This window comes from Lytechinus variegatus, chromosome 12 (genome assembly GCF_018143015.1).
Source record: "Lytechinus variegatus isolate NC3 chromosome 12, Lvar_3.0, whole genome shotgun sequence".
Taxonomy (NCBI): Eukaryota; Metazoa; Echinodermata; class Echinoidea; order Temnopleuroida; family Toxopneustidae; genus Lytechinus; species Lytechinus variegatus.
Window position 1 is genome coordinate 10,924,421 of NC_054751.1, and position 23,119 is coordinate 10,947,539.

General features: G+C 36.6%; 1 protein-coding gene across 2 annotated transcripts in view; it reads left to right on the forward strand.

Moving 5' to 3' along the window:
- LOC121425035 (lateral signaling target protein 2 homolog) overlaps positions 1-22,739 on the forward strand; it is a 59,265-nt gene extending 36,526 nt beyond the window's left edge. The window contains exons 6-12 of one of the 2 annotated variants that reach the window (XM_041620975.1): positions 13,417-13,506; positions 13,835-13,936; positions 14,490-15,965; positions 16,273-16,424; positions 16,787-17,134; positions 18,160-18,263; positions 19,193-22,739. In XM_041620975.1, coding sequence (XP_041476909.1) covers positions 13,417-13,506; positions 13,835-13,936; positions 14,490-15,965; positions 16,273-16,424; positions 16,787-17,134; positions 18,160-18,263; positions 19,193-19,309 — 2,389 coding nt within the window. In that variant the 3' untranslated portion in view covers positions 19,310-22,739. The remainder of the gene's footprint in view (positions 1-13,416; positions 13,507-13,834; positions 13,937-14,489; positions 15,966-16,272; positions 16,425-16,786; positions 17,135-18,159; positions 18,264-19,192) is intronic. The other variant, XM_041620977.1, reaches the window with a different exon arrangement.
- Positions 22,740-23,119: the final 380 nt, after the last annotated feature.

The window sequence follows — 23,119 nt, forward strand, 5'->3', positions numbered from 1 at the left end:
GATAAATTTAGAATTGAAAAACATTTTGATTGATATAATACATGAAATAGGGGTAATCTCCATGTTTGATGAAAATAGTGTTGGTTCAAATCATACAGTGACACTTCTTATGACATTCTCAGAAAGTAATCCTCATTTGCCAATCTTCACCTAGGTGTACATGAGTATTAAATAGGAAATGGTTCAGTAATAAAAAAATTCAGGGCTTTACAGAGAGAATTGAGCACAAAGAGAATGCCGATGATGATAGTGATGACCAGTGACAACGAAGATGATGATGATAACAATTATGGTGATGATGATGATGATGGTGATGGTGATGATGATGATGATGATGATGATGATGATGATGATGGTGATGATGATGATGATGATGATGATGATGATGATGATGATGATGGTGATGGTGATGGTGATGATGATGATGATGACGATTTATGAGAGCAATGATCATCTTGATGATGATTTTGTTGTTGGTTCAACTTGTGCTACTTTACTAATGTGTACTACATGTAGGCCTACATGTCACAAAAGTATAGAATAATTTACCGCTATCATTATTTTGTTTAATTCTCATTATTATTATTATTATTTAATTCTCATAAGTATAGAATAATTTACCGCTATCATTATTTTGTTTAATTCTCATTATTATTAGTATTGATTGAGAAAGTTTTGTTAATCAACTGCTTTTCATTTCATTGTTAATCTGTAGATTTAGGAGGAAAACAGGAAACACATGGCTGTGAAAAGAGTATGTCATGTGACAAATCACATGATTTGTATATGACCATGTGATGAAGAAAGCCATAATCTATGAGGAAAACCCAATAATTTGTGTTTTTAACCACCCTGGAGCCATTGCAGGGTCATCAAACCCAATACAACCTAGGTAAAGCTGATTATTTCCTACTGTCCTCGATAATTAAATAAGCGGTGAGAATTTAGTCCTTGCTATTAAACAGCACACGAAACTTGCACCTGTGGGCCTACATACCCAGTGTCAAAAGTGTCCCTTTTGTATTGATGAATTTCAGGATATACTGTACTGCACATATCTTTCTCATCAGTTGCAATAGCTGCTTTGACAGCCCACAATTTATATACATGTAGCATTGCCGAAAAAGCTTTCGTAGTATTAGCTTTCCCAAATCTGGGTAGTGCATGGGAAAGACTTGCTTTTGGTAGATTTTTGGAGGATAAAATCTGTAGAGGTACTAGACTGCAAATAGTTACAATATCGGTGCTTTTATTCTAGTTTCCAAACTCACTATACATACAGTAGGTCAAAACTGACACTCCTGGGCCAATAAAAAACTAGTTACTGTAACCTTGGCCTAGGTTCCTTCCAGCCCAAAATAGACTGGTTACTGACCCCTTAATTGGCGGAAAAGTTCTATCATAAGACACCCCCAGAGATGGAAGTTGTTATAGCTGGCCAGTAGATCTGTCGCTAGGTTTTTTGCCAAAATGTTTTGGAGATAAACATTCAGTATTATGAAAAATACAGTTATGTTTGGAGCAGATTCAATTTAAGCCTACTTGCAAACTTACATATTTGTAGGACATAAACTTTATACATGTACGAACTTGCTCAATATTTGAATGAAATCAAAGTTGTCCTAAATTTCAAACATATTTTACATGAAATTAGTATCAATTCAACTACTAATGAGCCACATGTAGCCATGTACAATGCAGGCCTATTACATTTAAACTGATGGCTTGCCAAATGTAGAAACCAGTATAAAAGAGACGAGCTGGATTTAATGCCATTCAAATCCTCAAAATTAAGATTAGGGCTGGGACTAAAACCAATAGAAAAGTCAATACCCGATACCCGAAAATTGCACACCAGTATAAACGTACATTTGATTTGTATTGCGTAGTGTAAGACATGATTGTAAACTCATTACAAAAGTACACAAGTCTCATTTTGAATCTCACCAATTACCCTCGAAATATCCATAAATATACTAGTTGAGATCGTTCAATCGTCGCCATGTTTCTTTAGCAGCGCAGTGACGTCATCCAGCCACTGCGACGCAAGCCAATTTATGAATGAAAATATAGTAAACATTAGGCCCGTTTTGAAAGTCCATTTTTGATGCACGTGTACACGGCGTGTTTTTCGGTCGTGTACACGTGTACACGTTGTAAACACTGTGAGAGCGAGTTCTGTTTTCATGTCGACACAGACCCGCATCAATATGTCATAAAAAGGGGTCTATATAGCCTAAGTCATGGTTTTAAAGCTTACCTGAGAAGTTTGAAGTATCAATCCACAAAAATTGGTGCAAATTAAAAGTTTACTCGGCTTAGCAGCGCATTAAATTAATAAAGAATGCAAAAGAAAATCAGTGCAGGGCCCTAGCTATCGCCGACGCTCGGTGGATGCGCATTTTGTATACTGTACCGTACATGCATGCACAGATTGCTGCAGAATAAGTGTAACTGAAGTTATCGATTAATTTTCATTATTATGTTGCCAATTTGAAGAGCGTTTGTTTGTAGGCTTGTGTGCGAGCGTATAACACGTAAGTTGTAGCGATGATCGCTATCGCAATTTGTGATTCTCAAATTGACTCTGAGTGTGATTGAGCAACACTTTCGAGCTTTTGAGACCGGAGCAGACCCATTTCGTGCCGATTTCGTGGTACAAAAACGTGAGTCTCCAGAAAGAATGTGGATTAAATTGGCGATTTTGGAAGTGAACTCACTCTGGATTAATTAAAATATGTTGACATATTAGTAATTAAAACATGTGCAGTGTCTGAGAACTAAGATTTAATGTGAGGCTGTGAGCTTGTTTATGCAGATGCTACCGTGTACACGGTGATGGAATTTAGTACACGTGCACTGACTTGACCGTGCGTGTACACGTGTACCCGAAACGGGCCTAGTAAGCATGCGCATTGCAAGCCTCAGCCCCACGCAGTATTCCATCAAAACAAGTCTGCAATACTCTGTCACCTCGTACCAAAATCGACCTAGAATTCTACTTTCCTTTATTTCATATGAATTATGAAAGGTATTCTCAGAGGATCTGTTTTGTCACCGATACCACGCAAGTAAGCAAATTTTATTACTTCTTGCTTTTCCGTCAAAATCTTACGAAGTAGCGTCGATGTTGCATCGTGTTTGTGAGTTTGTAGAATCTATCGCTACGTAAACAAAGTCAATTGATTTCCGGGTTTCGGAGCATACGAGGCGCCGGCCAATCACGGTCTTGATATCATTTTCAGTTCATCATAAACTGAAAATGGTAACACGATGGTGATTGGCTGGCTGGCGCATTTGACGCTCCGAAACCCGGAAATCAATTGACTTTGTTCACGTAGCGATAGATTCTACAAACTTACGAACACGATGTAATATCGACGCTACTTCGTAAGATTTTGACGGAAAAGCAAGAAGTAATAAAAATTTGCTTACCTGTGCGGTATCGGTGAGAAAACAGATCCTCTGAGAATACCTTTTATAATTCATATAAAATATAGAAAAGTGGAATTCTAGGTCGATTTTGGTACGAGGTGACAGAGTATTGCAGACTTGTTTCGATGTAATACTGCGTGGCGCACGGGAGGATTGCAATGCGCATGCTTACTATATTTTCATTCATAATTTGGCTTCCATCGCATTGGCTTGATGACGTCACCTATGGGTTTTTTCCACCAGTCATATTTCGAGCGACATGATTTTCGGGTACCCGCCCGAAAATTACCACGGGTACCCGAAAAGAAAAAAACCCGAAAGTCCCAAGCCTAATTAAGATCCGCTTTACAAAATAGAAGAAACATTCTATTGTCAGTGTTCAAATCTGAGAGTGTTTCTTAGTTTCATTATCATTTTCCAATCCAAGCTGAGATGGGAAGATGGCTATTAAAATTTGCTATCACAGTAGACCTACAGTATTAGGCAAAGAAAATTTGCCTGAATTCAAGTACATGTACATTCAAAATGGATTATATTTCACAACATCAGAATAAGCTTTGGATTCACACTTAAAAAGTTTATATTCTAAATTGTTGGGAAAATCTTGCTCAACTTTGGAAAAAGCTTTTTGATCACAATCTTAAAACTTAGGCCGTGTTTATGCTTCCACTTTTCAGGCCAGAATCAGCGTTTCCAAACGTGATTAGTCCAAAACACGGTTGCGTCCATGCTTACTTTCATATAAACGCTGTTTCAAACATCGATCGTAAACTTACAAAAAGGTACGTTTGTAAAACGTCGTTTGACCAGAATCAGGCTTTCTGGGGAAGTATAAACAGAACCAAGATCGTAAACGTGTTTAAATGACGTCATTTGGTACATGCTTCCGGTGAGATGAAAATCCGCGGGCAAATACAGTCGCATTGCTCCATGTTATCTCCACGTAATAACAACCCTCGGAAAAAAACTTTCAAAAAAGGCGCGCCCAATTTGACCTGCTTTCCTGCGAAGCCAGCTGGAGATGGTGATTTCGCCTCTGAAAAGTTAAGCATAAACAGCACTCCCAGAACCATGTTTACGATCGGCGTTTTGAATCGACGTTTGAAAACGCTGATTCTGTCCTCGCAATGGAGCATAAACACACCCTAAATGACCCTCAATACCCCGACCCCAGAGTCTTGGATGCAGTTTTGAATTTTAACATATCAAGATCACACCTGTTGCATCATGAAATGTTGCTCTCAAAGCTTGACCTTACAGGGTCACATTCTGAAGATGTCACCTAGTCTGCGTTTATGCGACCTCAACCCAGAATCATGATTGGAATCACGATTTGAATCATGATTCAAAACAGCAACATGAATCACGATCTGACAGAATCAGCGTTTATACGACCATCTTTCTAACGCTGTTTCTCCCTGAATTCGGGCCGATCCAGTGCGCATCACAGTGCGCAGTTTGACCCAGGAAGTATAGGTCAACATTTTCGCGCGTGTTTCTAACTTCACGTCGGCTGCTAGATTTTTGCTGCCACCGGAGCTAACGCGCGATCGTTTGTGCAAGTGCAACTCGGCTTCCGAAAAATAAATCTTTTACTTCCAGAATTCCGTGTATTGTACCTCGTATTGTTTTTGTTTACTTGTATTCAATCTTGTCGGTTCATCAAAAATGGTGTTCGGTAGCCGTAGTACTGGGCACGAATTCTGTTAATTTTGTCTCGACAGGCGGTGCCACATCTCCGTTGAAATCCCTCCCTCGCAAGCGCCGCTGAAAGGGACTCGTAGATCGTCTTATATTTCTGTGAATCCCGGTAAGGGATGCTTGTGCTTCAGGCTGAGCCCAAAGCACAAGCAGAGCCCTGAGTTCGTCGTCAGTCCAATTTGTGCCTTTGGAACTTGAAGACATGATTGATGAAAACAGTGAAATCAGGGTGACCAGACGTCCCGTATTTCCCGGGATTGTCCCGTATTTCAGAATATTGAACAAAATGTAGTTAATACATTTAAAAGTGACGAATTTTCATTAAATAACCAACAGCTGACGAAGCAGGGACAACAATAATTAAATCGATAACTGTAAACCTTTGCAAGTTCTGCGATGATTTCTTGCTAATACATTGCAAACGAACTGGCCTCCTGCCTGTGTGTGTGGCAGGCTACTAGGCTAGGCATGGAGGATCGAAGCAAATTCTCAATGGTGCAAACACCTCACATGATAAACAGTTTTTCCACCAAAATAATCACAAAATCGGCGGGAAATTCTTATAATTATACTATGGATTCTCAGTTTAATGATTTGGAGATGTAATCGGAGGAAAATGTTATTGGCTTTTCATAGATCTAGTTGTTTCAGCTTTCGTTTTGAGTCTTGGTGCGCACGATGCCGCGATGTTTCATCTAATTTTTAAGTTTGACAATATGTTTCACTTTGAAATTTTATTCATTTCTAAAACATTTTATGTTTAAAATTTTAAAAATACATTAAAAAAACACCAAATAAAGTTATGATTTTTATTAGATGATTGGATTTTTTGTTTACTTGAAGTTTGAACTTTTCCCTTTTCTTTATTTTATATATACCCTATCCTTTCTGCTTGCCCTTTTTTGTTCCATCTATCTTTATTTCCTATCTTTCTTTCCTTGACATTTTCTTTTCTCTCTCTCTCTCTCTCTGTTCATTTTTCTTTCTTTCCTTCTTTATCCAATTTTTTATTTCCTTCATTCTTTCTTTCCTTATAATTACCTTGGCTTCCTTCTCTCTTCGTCTCCTGTTTCTTTTCGTTCTTTCTCTCCTTCCATTATATTTTTTCGTTCTCTTCCCCTTCATTCTTCCCTTCCATTCTTTATTCCTTTCTTCATTTTTCCCTTCTTATTCTTTTCCCTTATTTTTATTTTCTTTCTTTTGTTTCTTTCTTTCAAAGAATGAAGGAAACATGTTTATTTCCTTCATTCTTTCTTTCCTCCTTCTTTTTCTCACCTTTCCCCCTTTAATTGTCTCCTTTATTTTGCGAGACATTTATTAATCTTCCCTTCCTTCCTTTCTTTCTTTCTATATTCATTTCAAAGAATGACGGAAACCTTTTTTATCTCTTTTATTATTTCTTTCATTATTTCTTTCATCCTTTTATTCTAACTTTCTGTTATTTTTTCTGTTTTCCTTTATTTTCTTTCCTTCCCAATCATCTCTTTTCTTTCTCTCCTTCATTCTTTCGTTCACCTTTCCTTCTAATTCTTTATATTTTTTTCAAAAGTCTTATTATTATACTATGGATTCTCAGAAGCCCACACTGTGTGGGCTTCTTTGGTGATCTTCGTTTGTCAATTGTCCCGTATTTCATTTTGTGAAATCTGGTCACCCTGAGTGAAATATACAAATGACGCTACAGTACAACCCCGGGGTACAATACACAGAATGATAATTCCTAAATGCACATGACAATTGGCATATACCGGTACTAGTACACTGGCAATCTGCTACACGAAAATTAACCTGCACGAAACACAGCGCGCGCCTTTGAGTCGAACCCGGAAGAAGCACGACACAATGACGTCATAGAATCATGATTCAAATCACGATATCGTTTATACGACCCTTTTCGTTCGTGATTCTACAGAAACGTCTTTCCAAACGCCCCTTTTTCCGTGTTTCATGTTTGTGATTTGAAAGACGTTTATTTCCACTTTCGACTAAACGCAATCGTGATTCTGCAGAATCGTGATTTGAATCATGATTCTAATCATGATTCTAGGGTAAAAAAGTGTCGAATAAACGCACCCCTAGTTGGTTCAACCTCAATTTTTTTGGATGCAAGCTTTTGTATTACTGTCATAATCAATGTTTTGAATGATCTTAAAACCTGTCTGTATTGAAGTGAATGTTTTTTATGCATAAAATTATGATGTTGGCATATTATCAGAAGATTCGCATGTGATTATGTGTTATGTTTTTTAAGAGTCAAGTATAAATTTTCTGAATTATACAAAGGAAACAAATAAAAAGAAAACATACCATAAAGTAGATTTATGAATTTATGATTGATTGAATGAATAAGATAAAACAGAAAAAATGCATATAGTAGATGAATAGAATATAGGCTTATTTTTAGACTTAAATAGTGTTTCACTATATTCAACACATTTGTGCTACATACAGTTGTAGTATGTAGGCCTATATATTTGCTTCATGCTTTGCACTTTACATTTTTTTACAAATGCACTTAATACTTTTTTCCCCTTTTGTTAGAGTGGAAATGAAAACAATGCATTGCTTGTGACCCACTCATGTATGACTAAACACAAGTCAAATGCACTTAGCTATAAAGCCTGCTTGTCTGTTCGTCTGTCTAATAGTATACTAATGAATGACCTTTAATCATTCTCATCTCGGCTTTGAAAGTTGTTGAAATCCTCCCTCTATCACCTGGCAATATGGCTGTCAAGGCGTGCCACTGTCTGTGTTCATATGGCATTGTCAAACATTTTATTTCAACTTGAAGGGGCAAATCAAGAAATACATGCAGGCGCCTACTCCACAACAACAACTTTCATATTAAAGTCTAAAAGCGGAACCCAATTTTAATTCAATTTTGAAAAATTAACCCGAGACATTCAGAGAATTTTCTGCAATGTAGCTATTACAGAAATGATAAAATGGCTGTTTTCGTCTCGCCGCATGGCCACCATAGAGCAAATGTGACTGAGGCATTATATGTCAAGATGTGTTTTTAAGAACCTATTTATTATCTAAATTTAAAAAGTAGTGTTCAAACTTTTTTATTTAAAACTTAAGATATTCTTGTTGATCTTGAAATAAAGTAAATAACAAGTGAGTAGTGTGGCCTTTGAAGTTTAGGGACTGTTTTAAAAATAGTCGTTTAATGAAGATTATCTCTTGCAATATTTAAATAAAACATAAATACATGTACATGTAACTGTCATGGGAACTTTACTGCTTGTCATTTGGCTGTCAAGCATTGTCACTCTAACTTGCTTTGATGTATCATGATGGTCCAGGCATGCATGAAGAGTATAAATGTCATCAATATTAGATTGTAATACATCCTTTGCTTCGTTCAGTCAAATGAGTCTCGCACTCAAGTGGAGGCAAGCTATGTAATGTAAATGCGAGTGCTGGAATATAACAATGATCTCTTGCAACTGGATGGTTGCATGTTTACCTTTCGGATGGTGTTTGTTCTTACACTCTCATGGTGCCATACAAGTCTGTATCCTCCTCCTCCTCATCAATACCACTACCATCATAAACACTACCCCAGTATTAAACTATCACAATCATCATCATCATACATGTACCACAACCACCAACACCGTCACTGTCATTATCATAATCATCATCATCATCAATAGTAGCATCATCTTACTCGAATATAAATATCATTTCTTAATTTATATTAATTTGATGGTACATGTAATAGTAGTACCGGTAGTACTTAATAGTAGAATCAGGCCAAAAGTGCTATGCCTGCTGCGGTTGAAGCAATTCATAATAGACCTGATCAAAAGTATCAACAGTGATATTGATTAAAGCCCCCAAAACCACAAACCCACAGTTACCGTGTTTACACATTGACTCGGCTCGCGTGTTGAATCCGCGAGCCGGGTTGAACACTGCGAAGAAGGGATCAGAGATCGCGTTCATACGTACATATAAAAAGGCGAGTTCAACACAGCTCGCGGATCTCGAACGGAAGAAGAATTATGACGTCGCAAATTAAACGCGGGAAATTCACCGCCGGAATCGAATCTTGTCCGTGCGAACAACAACAATGCCAAAAGTGAAAGCCCGCGCAGTGACCTAGGTCAAGAGAGTTCGACACGGCTTTCTGTTTACACACGAAAAAATTGCCGAGTCTGACTCGGGTCGCGGGTTGAAACCTTCGATTTTGTAGGATCGATAAAGCCGTGTTGGACACGGCTCGCGGATCACTCTGATCGCGTTTACACAGCATAAAATTGCCGTGTTGAGCACGGCTCTCGTGTTCAACCCTCGAGCCGAGTCAATGTGTAAACACGGTATAAGTCCATGTAACAATGCTGTTATAATCTGATAAAGTACTGGAGTACAAAACCAGTTAAAATATCATAAGGTATACATGTATTTCCATTAGCCTGAAATGTAATCATTAGACTGATCAGTAATTGTGAGGAACACAAAACATTTGAGTTTTGGAGTTCATTTTAATTAGCGCAAATGTAAGAAATTCTCTATGGCATGGGCATTTGATTAGTTGGATAGCATTACTGTGCTCAATTGTGAGTACAGTACTTGCTGACTTTTACTTTATTGCTCATTTTGAAGTCTGTTTGAAGCTGAGATAACTTTGTGCAACTTGAATTTTTATGACATAAAATTGCATGTACATGTATAGTGTATGTTCAGGTGAATCTGGTACAATACACAGAAAGAGCTAGGAATGTGAAGGTTTTGACATGAGTGATATTAAAAAAAAAAAAAAAAAAGTTGGTCCACTGAGCATATATACATGTAGGCTATATAAGTTTACCCTGTATTTGAATCTTAACAGAATTGATTATTATATTTTTAATTAATTGATTATTGATTAACTAATTTATCTATTCATTCATTCATTCATTTATTTATTTATTTAGCTAGTTAATTATATGTGTATTTATTTATGGGGTATTTATTTTATTTATTCATTTACATGTATGTATTTATTTGTTTATTTTTTTATTTTATTTTTTATTTATTTATTCATTTATTATTTATTTATTTCATTTGTTATTATGTTTTTGATGGGGTCTATTTTTACCAGAGTGGACTTTACCTCTATTTCAATTTAATGCACATTTCAATCTTTGCTGCAAAGGAAATTGATCTAGTTGATAGGTCTATAAATTTGTACTACTGTTTTACAGAAATCCAAATCCATAGTTTTCTGTCAAACTTTAGATAATGAAAACAGACCGATAGCCAGCCTCTTCAGTCAAACAACTGAATATATTTTTTAGACAAATATGACATCACTTGATAACTTTGTTCTGACTTTGTTATTGAAAGGAAGAGCTTACTACTGTTTCAGGCAGCTCGTACAATGAAGTGTTTTTTTCAAAATATACCATGTGTTTGATTGCTACTGTCCTTGCCACAGACATGTGCTATACAGTGCGTATCAAAAAAAACGGGACAGATTTGAAAAGTCTAAAAAATTTTAGTTTCAAATTATTATTTCTATATTTTGGTATTAATAGGTGCTCTAAGGTCTGGTCTTTCAAATGCTATTAAAAAAAATAGTTTCGTTCATGCTTGAGCGAACACGGGACGTTTTTGTTGGGGGTTCAAAAAGAGGCTTGCGCCAGAATTGCAGAATATGAGTAATATGATATCGGACTTCTTGCTTATTAGCAGACTTCCTCTTAACCTTTTCATTATCTTTGCCATAATTTTCAAATCATGCGGTCAAAATTCATTTTCAGATCTATTTATTTGCTTGAATTATTCTGTTATTTCTTTTTAATATGCTCTCTGTTAGCTTTGAATATTCCTTCTTCAAGCTAAAAAAAAAAATTTCAACCGAATTATGGGAGAGCATGGATTTTTTTTCAAATCTTTTCATTATGTGCTACAAAGATTATGGTGCCTTTTGAACAAAGCCACACAGATGGGTGGGCGCTTGGGTTGCTCTCCCCCCCCCCCCCCCATTAAAAAATCATGACCAAAAAAAGTGGACAGGAAATAAAAGTACAGATAGAAAGTAAAATATGATATTATTTTCTGAATATTATGTCAAAATCTATCACAAAATTTGATATTGTAATTAAAAAAGTGGAAGTATTTGCGTGTTCACTTCGCTCGCTCACAACTTTTTAATACATTTTACCCGATCTGCCATATCAAGCTCCTTCAAAATTGACTCAATACACCATTGTCATTGAAAGACATGAATCCCTTCCTGGTTTCCTGTCAAGCAATTAAACTTGGTCAAGGAATGAATGACCCATTGAAAAATAGATTCATGTCTTTTAAAGGTACATAACATTATTTTTTTCACATAATAAAACGATTTTAATAATCACAAGTTTTCCCAATTAATCATTCAAATCTTCTTGCTTGGGTTGACAAAAAATCTTCTTTTCTCAGTTACTTATGAAGGAAAATTAAAAGGTAAGAGAAGATTAAATGAAAAACGAAATAATTCAATCAAATAAATAACTTTGTAAATGAAATTTGAGAGCATAATTCGAAAATTATGGCACAGATAATGAAAAGGTCAAGAGGAAGTCTCCTGATTAGCAAGAAGTCTGATCATTGTATTACACATATTCTGCAATTCTGGCGCAAGCCTCTTTTTGAACCTCCAACAAAAATGTCCCGTGTTCGCTCAAGCATGAATAAAATTTATTTTTTAAAATTGCATTTCAAAGATAAGACCTCAGAGCATCTATTAACACCAAAATATAGACATCATTATTTCAAACAAAAATTTTACTAGACTTTTCAAATCTGTCCCGGTTTTTTTTGATACGCACTGTATATAGCATGTGAATTGTCTCTAAAAAAAAATCTCTGGGGTATTCATAATTCACATATATGGAACTTACAATAATTTATATGAAGTTTCTTCACTAATCAGAGTACATCTTAACATTTCCAATCTATCAATGTTTATAAATTAGATAAGGTAGAAGATTCCAATTAAATTATTTGTTTTTTATATCTTTAAAATGCAATGAATTATTTACAATCAATTTCAACTCAATTTTTAGTCCCAAATAATCAAATATACATATATACATGTACATGTATCACAAGTCTTGCATTTAATTGCAAATTTGTGCTCATTTGCTGCAATCAGGTAGGAAATTTTAGGACCTATTTTTTCACACAAACAAGAATTCATAATTGATCAATTGTACAGGTGTATTCATTACATAAATTTGCAGTTGATTGCAAATAATTTTTGCAACACTTCATTAAAGTGAAACTTTGAAAGAGATAAATTTCTTGATATGCATCCAACTTGTATTAAAATTTTCAGTGTCATTGTTTGTTTTTCTCTATTTATTTCATGCGAGGGTGTACTTTGAATTAGAGCATCACATCTTTGAGCAGCATATATACCATTAATGATTATGGTTTGACAATAAAAAAAATGTAATTTCATATGTCATGATTACCAGATGTAAAAGAAATCACACTTGATATTTTGAGATTAAAAAAAAAGAGACTTTTTCTCTTTTAGTTTTAATAGCTAGACCGAATCCAGTTTGGACCATTACCAAGCTTACATAGATGGGTTTTATCACCATCCATGCATTCATCCATACCCTGCCTTTCCTCATATTAATGACCTAAAGCAGTGATGCGGTCTGTGTTTGTAGGTCATACTTTGGCGCAAAGCACCGCTTATTATCCCTGTCGTGTATATTATTACAGTCAGGATATCAGTGTAAAGTAATGGAAGCATTGATAATGTCATACCACTGTTCCATGTTGTTGGCAGTATCATAATTTATTAATGTTAATTTTAAAGGCCACCCTTCATGTGCATTACAGTATATGCATGCATCCATGTTACTATGAATCCATATGCTATACTATACATCTCAATACTGTATTGGTATTAAACACAATAATGTACATTGGACTGATCAATGTGTATTGCTCAGTGTTTATGATATTGCTTTTGATTGTGATTTTGATTTTATCATTAATTATTGTTCTTCTCTTTCTGTTTCCCCTTAACTCCCCCTTCCTCTGGCCTGATGATACCCACCCCCCCTCGCTCTCTCTCTCTTCTTCTTTTTTCATCTGCACCTTACATGTATGTTTTACACTTCTCTGTCCTGTCTTGCTATCTCTGAAATTTTACATTTGTTGATTCACCAATCCTTCATTTCTTCTTCCATCCTCCCCTTATCGTCCATCTCTTTATTTTCCTCTTTTCTCCCCTCTCCCTCTATCCATTCATCTCCCCACTCCCTCTATCCATCTGTGCAGAGCTCTGTCTAAGAAGTTATTCACCCAAGATCAGATAGATGATTATGATCCTGGATTGATGTTTACTATACCAAGGCTTGCCATTGTCAGGTAAATGATGATATCATCATTTCAAAATCAATCATATTAGGTGATATTTTCATCTTCAGTTAATATAGACCCTTAATACGGAGTGTCATTTTGCAAATTCATACACCAATTACAGATTGTTTTAATCCTGAAATACAAAGTGCCAAATACCTTTCTATGGCATGAGAAGAAAAAGATATCAAAGATTTAAATTTATTTTGAATTAATTCATAGTGCATTGTCATCATCAGAAAGATTGAATGAGATAAATGTATACAGCAAAACCTTGATTTCTTGAACGTAGGACTAAATTGGTTTACTTGCTTCCTGACTTTTTTTCCTTCCCCAGTGGGTTGGTGACGTTCTCTGATGGTCCCCTCAACATGGCCAAGCCTGCTTCACAGATCTCAGAACTCTTCAGACCCTTCCAGAATCTTCTTATCAAAATCAGGTATGTTCACATTTGACTTGATTCACATACTCTATATTATCAGAGCAGTTTGTGAAAGTGGTTGCATTGAAATCCTTGTTCAGACATAATGTGACAATGTTCAGCGACATTCTATGTGCACAGTCAATGGGATATATGTAAGGTGTAAAAAAAATGTCTTCGGTCTGCGTACTCTTGTCCATTCAGACCCCTATAAAGTTGGCATGAAAAAGACACAGGTTGCACAGGTTTTGCAGATAAAATCATGACATTATCAAGAATATTCATGACCTCACAATGAGCTTGTGCCATCATAATGAAGTCATTTTGATGTCTTGAATTTTTTCCTTCAAATTTTTGATACTTGAAGTGTAATGATTAATATAAGTATTTGTCTTACCATGTGTGTAGGCTATTAAAAATATGGCTGAACTTTGTCTCTCCAGTCTGTCAGGATTTTGTCTAAAAGACATATCCATGACATGATAGAATGAGTAGTTAGAAGATGTTGAAACAGTGTTAGAATAATCATTAAATAATGACTTTTCTTTTCTCTCTTTGTCATGGTGTACAGTGAGCTGCTACAAACTCTTTCAGAGGAGGAGCTTCACCTTCTAGAGAGGGGGCTGTGTAGCTCCAAGGAATCATGGGAAGACATCGAGCGAGAACTAGACCAGCTTTCATTCCGTGACCGACCCGTACACACTACAGACAGTCACTACCACGACGAGGCTGCATGTAGACTATCACCTTGCAGTAGCTGTGTGACAGACTGTGATACCATGTGTAGTAGCATGCTTTCACTCACGCCAGAAGATGGAAGAGTTATGAGTGTGCGAAGAAAGGCCAGCGATTCCAGTCACCGATGTTCCATGGAGGATGCGATGGACATTCCAGGGGCAGTCAATACTGAGAGCTCAGGAGAGTTCAGGGCTGTCCGCATCAGGAAGTGTTCGCGAAATTCACTGGGGGTGACGTCGCCGAGGATGAGTCCCGATTCTTTGGATGGTTTTGCCGGGGGTGAGTCCCGTGAATGCATGAAGTGTAGGAGGAATTCAAGTCAGCCAAGTGATGGAGGGTTAGAGGACAGTGGGCAGTTTCATGATGCCTGTCTTGCATCACGTAGCGTTGATTCGTCTCCAAGAATGTCCAAAAGAACTTCAAGACATTGCAGGATGTCTCGCGAAAGAGCCGCATCGGACAATACCTCCATCTCCCCCAACAGGAGAGAAGGGTTGTCTGAGAGTAATCCTAGAGTGTTGAAGCGAGAAGATAGTGGTCTTGGCTCAGCACCTAATGGAGATTTGATGGAGTTATACCTGCAAGAACTGCAGACTTCTTACCCTTTGAGTGACATTGCAACACCTTCAGCCAGTCCTATCCATGGATCAGTAGCCAATTCTAAAGAAGAACTCAGCGATATCAGTGAGAATAACATGCTCATTGTTGAGATGCAACACAGTGAGCTCATTGTTCCCATCTCCAAAGAGAACAACCCCCTTAAAAGTGCCCATCAAAGCAATTCTTCCAGGATAGCCATGGACTTCAACACCAGTTTCCCCATGTTTGGAAAGGGTAAACCCAGCACTGAGCTCAATACGACAGGAATTGTCGGAAACTCCACCCAAAGGATATCCGGCGAGCCAGTGGAACCAACATCCCAAATCCCAGCGGTTGTGAGTCGTCACAGCGATTCAAGCATATCCATTGACCCCATGGTGCAGATCCCTACTGACCCTAGCATCCAGACGCATGTGACTGTCAGACCTTCTCGTAGCGAACCTTCATTCAGACTGCCGCTTTTTGGAACACATCCTCAGACACCCCACTCTCATTCCGGAGACACTCTTCCCAGTGCCCTGAACCGTGTCACCGGTAGTAGAGGCATAGTTCGCCCTCCGGTGACGTCTGGATCAGATGGGGAAGACTCCAGTGATCTGTCTTCTTCACCTTCCTCTTCCTCTTCATGCTGTTCATCCTGTTGTTCCTCTGGACATGCTTTTGATGATGGAGACAGGGATACAGACTACAAATGGGAATCTGATGATAGGTAAGAGAACAATGCCGCTTCAAAAGTATTTGAAATAGAAAAATGTAATGTTCGAAATTTTGCATCCCATTCCATTAATCTCTACACAATAAAAATAGGCTCATAAAAAAGTGTACATATACATGTATATGGTCAGTTCAATCTGTCTGCTCTTATCTGCCTGGTAAAGGAAAAATATTTATTTATTCAAATTTCATGCATCCATGACAAGCTATCTGTAAACATTCTTCCTTCAGTACTTACACCAATAGCTTTGAAATAATCCACAAATCATTCCTCCAATCTCTTTCATTGCTTTCATTAACAGTAGTGACACAAATTCGCTGATATCTGAGACCAATGATGAGCAGGAGATCAAAATGGCAATTCAAGCAGCAGAATTGGCTGCGAGGCAGAAGGTCAGGTCCCAGTTCAGGAGTTCAAGTGATCTAGTCCATAGACTCTTTGTCTGCATTGCAGGTAAGAAGCATTGGATCATTAAACTAAAGATCTAGGATGTGTCATCAAATTGCTAGTTCTAACAGTCAAAATGACAACTCCAAACACACTTTGCTATTATTTTGTCTTCATGTTGGCTATTTTTGTGCCACGTGATTTATTACTGCATCATTCAGCTTTCAAAGAAAATGTTGAGAGACCAGTATTATCCTTGTGCACTGAATAATTCTTGTGAACACCTGACATTTTTTTTTAAATTATCATTCATGAAATTTGACATGGTGTAGGGGCTTCATTTATGTAGTCATTGAGACTAAAACAGGTTGTTTTCCCCCCAAAATTGCCACCCATTCCTAACGTATTGTTTGACATTTGACCTACAGGTGTTGCTGATCAGCTGCAGACCAACTTTGCCAGTGACCTTCGTAGCATCCTCAAGACAGTCTTTGAAGTGAGTGCCTGCAACCCCCTCGCTACAGAAGATTCTGTCTTTACATCTCCAACGTCGTCAACCTCAACTGCTAACCCTGACGAACAGTTTGCTTCTCCCCCGACCTCAGCAAGCAACTCGGTGGTATCAATGAGGCCAGACAGAGCGGGGAGCAGCAGTGGAAGTCATCGATCAGTCCGGACTGCAGAAGGCAGCAGACAGGGTCCAGGATCAGAGGGTCGCGAGAGGCACAGGCATAGGAGTAACTCCTCCCACAGGAGTAGGAGGTCAAATTATGATGGTGAGTTGTACATGTATATCTCTTGAGAACTTGAGCTGCATGTTTTCAACAATATTGCATTTTGCTACCCATCTGCAAAGCATTCATCCATGGAAACATTTTAATTTGATTAAGATCATTAATATATAAAGCATCTCTCTAAGTACATAATTCTCATCATTGGTCTCAATTTTGCATATTTGTAAATCATTCATCATGTTAACATTAAAATTTGATTATGATCATAGAACAATAAGTACTACCAAATGATTAATTCTCATTATTTTAATTATGCATGCATCAGATTATCATGTAATGTATTGTCATTGGGCAATAGGTTTGTCACTTTGAGATGAATGTGGTGCAGCTGATGATATACAATCCCAACAAAGTTCCTAAGCCGCCTCATACTATGTTGATGAATTTAGGTATTTCGACCATTCATATCTACCTGATTCAGATTCGAATTAATACTATGGATGCACTACATATTGATTTTGTGCATTGTTAGTCTCATATCTGAAATAAAGGCCAAATCAAATCAAAATTATACACTGCTCTGATGGACTGTGATTCGGCGCCAATTACCTTTGACCTTTTTTTTTTAAACAAGAAGGCTTATGGTGCTATAATTACTATTTGCTATATCTGGATGACTATTGAGAGCATCAACAAACATATTTGAGGTTCTCTGTATAGCAAATATAGATCTATTTCGAAATTCAGGTTAACTTGAATAAGTCAACCTTCTATATTAATTCAAACATTCACCAAAGTCAAAGTAACTTTTAAGACCAGGTTATGCAGTGCATGTGTTATATATACCTCTTCTCAGTCAAATTTCTCCAAAGTCTAATTTCAGAAGTAGAACAGATTTCTATGGTCCTCATAGATTTGACTTTCTTAGGCAAAGTTATCTGTAGTAACTAAATCCAATTGATGGTGTAGTGTGAGGCAAGGTCTGGCTTAAGCGTTGGGTACCTGCACCTCTATTAAATGATAGGTTAGGATGTTCCTTACCAAGGATGTTTTACTTTCCTGATCAGACCCTCCGCTCTGGATGCCTGATGAGACCAGTGATGAGTGCCTAGCCTGTAGATCTTCCTTTACGGTGCTACGGAGGAAACACCACTGCAGGAATTGCGGTCAGGTAAGGAGAGTGTTGCCCAGTTCATCTCAACACCTACCACGTTGATAATCATATCAGTCTTTGCAATTTTATAACCAATCACAATGCAGCTATCATTTATATCAGTCATCACTTTACTAACACAACAACCACCTTCACAGTAACTATGATCTGTGACAGGAAATGCTATCACTCTGACCACACCACAACAATAACCTCTCAAAGTTTACCCCAAAACAACTGCCATGATAACTGACACAGCAAAGGAACAACTACAACACTGCCACAGCCCCACCACCTGTGACTACACTATCACCAATACAACTTCCATAATATGACATAAATAGAACAGTAGCCTTTAAAACCAACACCATTTATCGCCACCAGTAAAAATTCCATCTCTGTCACTGCCTCAACTGTACTACCACCAATGCTAATGTCACCACAAGTATTACCACTGATTATTTTTTCATCGTAATATCTGTCACAAGCTTCTGCATTAGTTTCTCATTGTCACTTCTCTTTGAAGAATCTTATTTTGTGAATTGATTAAGACATGACAAAGTCTCCAGTATGCTTGTTGTTAGTTGACATCGTAAAATATTGTCATGCCAAATATTGTCATAGGGTTCTCATTGATGACCAAAATATTGTTTTGTTGAGTATGATAGAGAAATATATAGATTTACAATGGATGTTTTCAAGGTGTTGACCTTATGGTGTTGGGCTGTTTTTCACATCAGCATAGCACCAAACCAGAAATGAAGTTGGTCTTGGGATAAATTTCATTATGTGTTGAATTTCCAATAATGTGGTTTGAATCTATATTGTGGGTGTGTTCATTCAGGTTTGTTGTTGTGATGCCAATCTAAAATGGTGCTTTCAATACCAACATTAAACAAAGAAAGTCTTTATTTTTACCATATCTTATTTCTTTTCTTTCTGTTCAGATATTTTGTGCTAGATGTTCAGCCAATTCTGTTCCCCTTCCCCGCTTCGGTCAGACCAAGCCAGTTAGAGTGTGTAATAGATGCTACATGTACCAGGTGACTCCATTTCAACATTGACCCTAGTCAGTGAAAGAGTTAGTCACCAGCGTTACATGCGCACCCATTTCAACACTGCCTCTAGTCACTCGAGCTAGTCAGAGTTAGGCTGATGTTACATGCAAGTCCAAGTCAGAATGGATCATAGTCAACTAAGCTTAGTCATCGTTGCCGATACTGGATGTGACTCCATTTCAACGTCGACCATAGTTAGTCAAGCCAGACAGAATTCAGCTGACGCTTCACAGTCAACACTGATCATAGTCAACCAAAGTTTGCCAAAGGATGAACTATGTTACATTTGACTTCATTACATAATTACCAGAGGTGATGGGAATAGGGAGTACATGTATGTCAACATTGCTTCTTGTAACTCTACTCTTGTGGTCATATTCAACATTGACTAGTCAGCCAAAGGTAGATATTGTTGCAGATCCTGGATACAAATTTATGTCGTACATAACTATCAAAGTCAGGATTGTTGAAAATGATGACTATTGTAAGACTTTCCTCTTTGTCATTGACGATAACCATTTGCTGCCATTTTGATAAACCATTCCTGGAGAAATGCTGTTTATCGGTCAACATCACAGAGTGCTCTTGGAAAGTGGATGTTTAAGAGTGCATCCTGGATACCCTGGTTTTAATTGAGGATTCACTAAGCTGTCATAGATTACGTACAGTCTATACCAACATCTGGAAGAGTGAAGTACTTTCAGAAGACAAAGGAAGTTACCCATGGTATCCCATTGTGGATTGGAAAGTACAGTGTCACAGAATGCTCAGCTCGGTTCTGAAAGATTTTGAATCGCCAAGAGCTTTTGCTTATGCTCACCAGCGAGATGACACGTTTGGAGGTTTCCCGATGTCTAGTAGCCATTTTTTTCCCAGGTCACACTATGGACAGTTTCAGTTACACATTGCATTCTTTTTTATGGTATGACCAATGCCCTATTGACCACTGATATGACTGCATTGGTGATTTTGATTTATTGAACTTGATTGAAATTTGATCTTGTAAAGGAAGGATTCTCTGCTTCTTGGCAGCCCTTTGCGGATTGTGAATCTCTTCCTAAATCAAGTATAGATAGAAAGAGATGGGAAAGTACTGTGAATCCAGCAAAAATTGCTCCTATGGAACTCACCATGATCCATATTCTGATAGAAAATGGACATCATAGAAATGAGAGCAATTGCCCCAGGAGCAACTGATGGGTTACCAGAAGTAGAAGATGTTTGCAATACCAAGTCAACTTGATATATGTCTCCACTGTTGATTGGTTTATCACAGTCATTCTAAAGACATACTGCTAATCATTATGTACATCATCCAAATATTGAAGTGCAATGTATTTTACTTATTTGTACACAGAAAATGTATATATTTGACAATCTATATGTGGCGAAAATACCCTCTCGAAAAAGGCGTTGAGGCTGATACATAACCGACTTTAATTCTAGATATTTTATCATTGTAAGTAATGTGCGTAATGTATGTTCTATGGGAGTGTGAATGAGGTGGGGTGATAGTTATTCATTCATTACTCAGTGCCCATATTGAACTTCATATTTCCATCTTACTATTATGATCCAATATTCTGCAACTCCCTGTCTCTGTAAGATATTTTCCCACTTTGTACTTAAAACAGTTTTTTATACATGTACATAGTTGTGGATCCTTCAAATCTTGAGTCAAATTTGCCAAAAGAAAAAGATTGCTAGAGGAAACAATGCCACAAGAAAATAGTGTATTTTATGGATAGATGATATTTTTCAGTGACTAGATGAGATTAGATTAGATCATTTAGAGAAAAGGGCCTTGACTGCTGTATTATAAAATTGGACCAAATACTTAACATAAGGATATATTGTTTGGTATTGTTAGTGCATGGATTAATCTAATCTTAATAGAGTACATTTTAGTAGCTTACTCAGCAGGTTCTGATTAATTAATTCCTGCAGTGAAAAATTCAACCCCCTCCCCTTAAATTGATTTTGCGATCCATTTAGAATAACAGAAAGTATGTGTACGAAAGAATTTCAATAAATTATTGGATTCATAACCATCTGTTGCCATTGATATTGATTATAGGAGATGAAAGCTAGCCTTCCGTAAAAGGGTGAACTAAAATGCTTGTTCAGTATTAAACATGGGTAAACTGAAGAGATTAGCACATGTTTCCTTTTTTACCACCTTTAATCTAGTGGAAGTGATAAGTGTAACATTGTAGTTTGATCAATACATGTACTTGTATGCTGATGCCTTATCAAATTGACCTGACCTGATATTTATACAGTGTGCAAGTAAAATTTATTGAATAAAAATCTTTGACAATTACAGATATCTCAAAGAAATACATGAAAGACTTTATCATTTAGTTTACGTGTGTATATTATTGTGAAAAATACAATTAAGATCCATGGTATTTTTTGTTTTTGAAAGTATAGTCATGGATAAACCACGTACATGTATAGTTAAAAAACTAATCAAGAAGCTAAAGCTCGGTTGACACTTGCACCCATAGTTTGCGCATTTATGTGATGATACTCCACTCTTTGGGTTTTTTTTTTACTATTATTAATTCCCTCCCCCACCATCCATTTTCATTGAATATACATCGTCATTTGTCGTATTTGTTTATGCTCCTTTCATGTTGATAATACACCTTGCTTCATTATGTATAAAAGAAACACACATTTCCATTTTGAAGTGTGCTACACACTGCATTTGCTGAATTAGTTTTGGTCATTGACTTCCAGGATGCTAGCTTAGGTTTACTTCTTTGCATTTTAATGCCAAACATAGTTTCTAGTGTATTAATTTATCTTTTAAACCTTTTCTCTTTTTTCTGTGCTGATGTTATGCTGAAGGGTAACTACCATTAGATATTTGAAATATTTTTATTTGAAGCCTCCTGTCTTTTTTTTTACTAGACTATTACTAGTATGAGTGTTAAAAAGCTAGCTGAATATTTTTTTTTCATTTACATATACACCTTGTATTCAGATGTTTTCTTTTTTCTAAATGTTTGTTGGTTATAAATATTCTTTAGTGCTAAAAGTGATAAATAAGATGGAATGGAAAAAAAATATGGAGGTTAGGGGTGATTCACCCCCACCCCCCCAAAAAAAAATACACACCGCTATATGCATGTTTCAGTAGCCCTCATCTGTTTCATAAAAAATGAAATTTTAGGTTAAATAGTAAACATGATTAGAATCAATAGGAGTAGAAATAACAGCCCTTAAGAAAAAATCTAACTTTTCTTCCATTATGATCACAATTTGAAGAGAAAGTGTAATAGATATTCGGAATGGTGGAATTTTTTCTCAGTTTGTATTCAACTTATTAAGTTTTCCTTTGGAAGTCAGGAGGAATTAGAATTTAAATATTTGTTCTGTAGAACCTTTTCAATTTGTCTCATAACTGCCATGAAAATAAAAAGAATATTTTTTTTGTAAAATATGTACTTTTTTCTTCAATCAAAATTTATTTATCTGTTATTGATTTAAATGTTCAAACTCTAAAGCTTTGTCTTCCCCAGGTCTTGGCCATATTTTTGTTTCTGAGAATGTATTATTTGTTTAATTATTAATGGAATTGATTGATTTATTGAATGAGGTTGTGGCCTTGTTGCAGGCAACATATGATGCTACAAAGAATAAATTCTATCATTTTTAAATGACTTTTGCTCAGTTGAGGTCACAGTGGAATATGTATAATACAAAACAAAGAAGTAATTGGCAGATTTTAATTAACTCAAATTAACTGATCCAATGTATTTTCTTTTGCATGCTACACATTCCTCACTATCATCATCAATATATTTG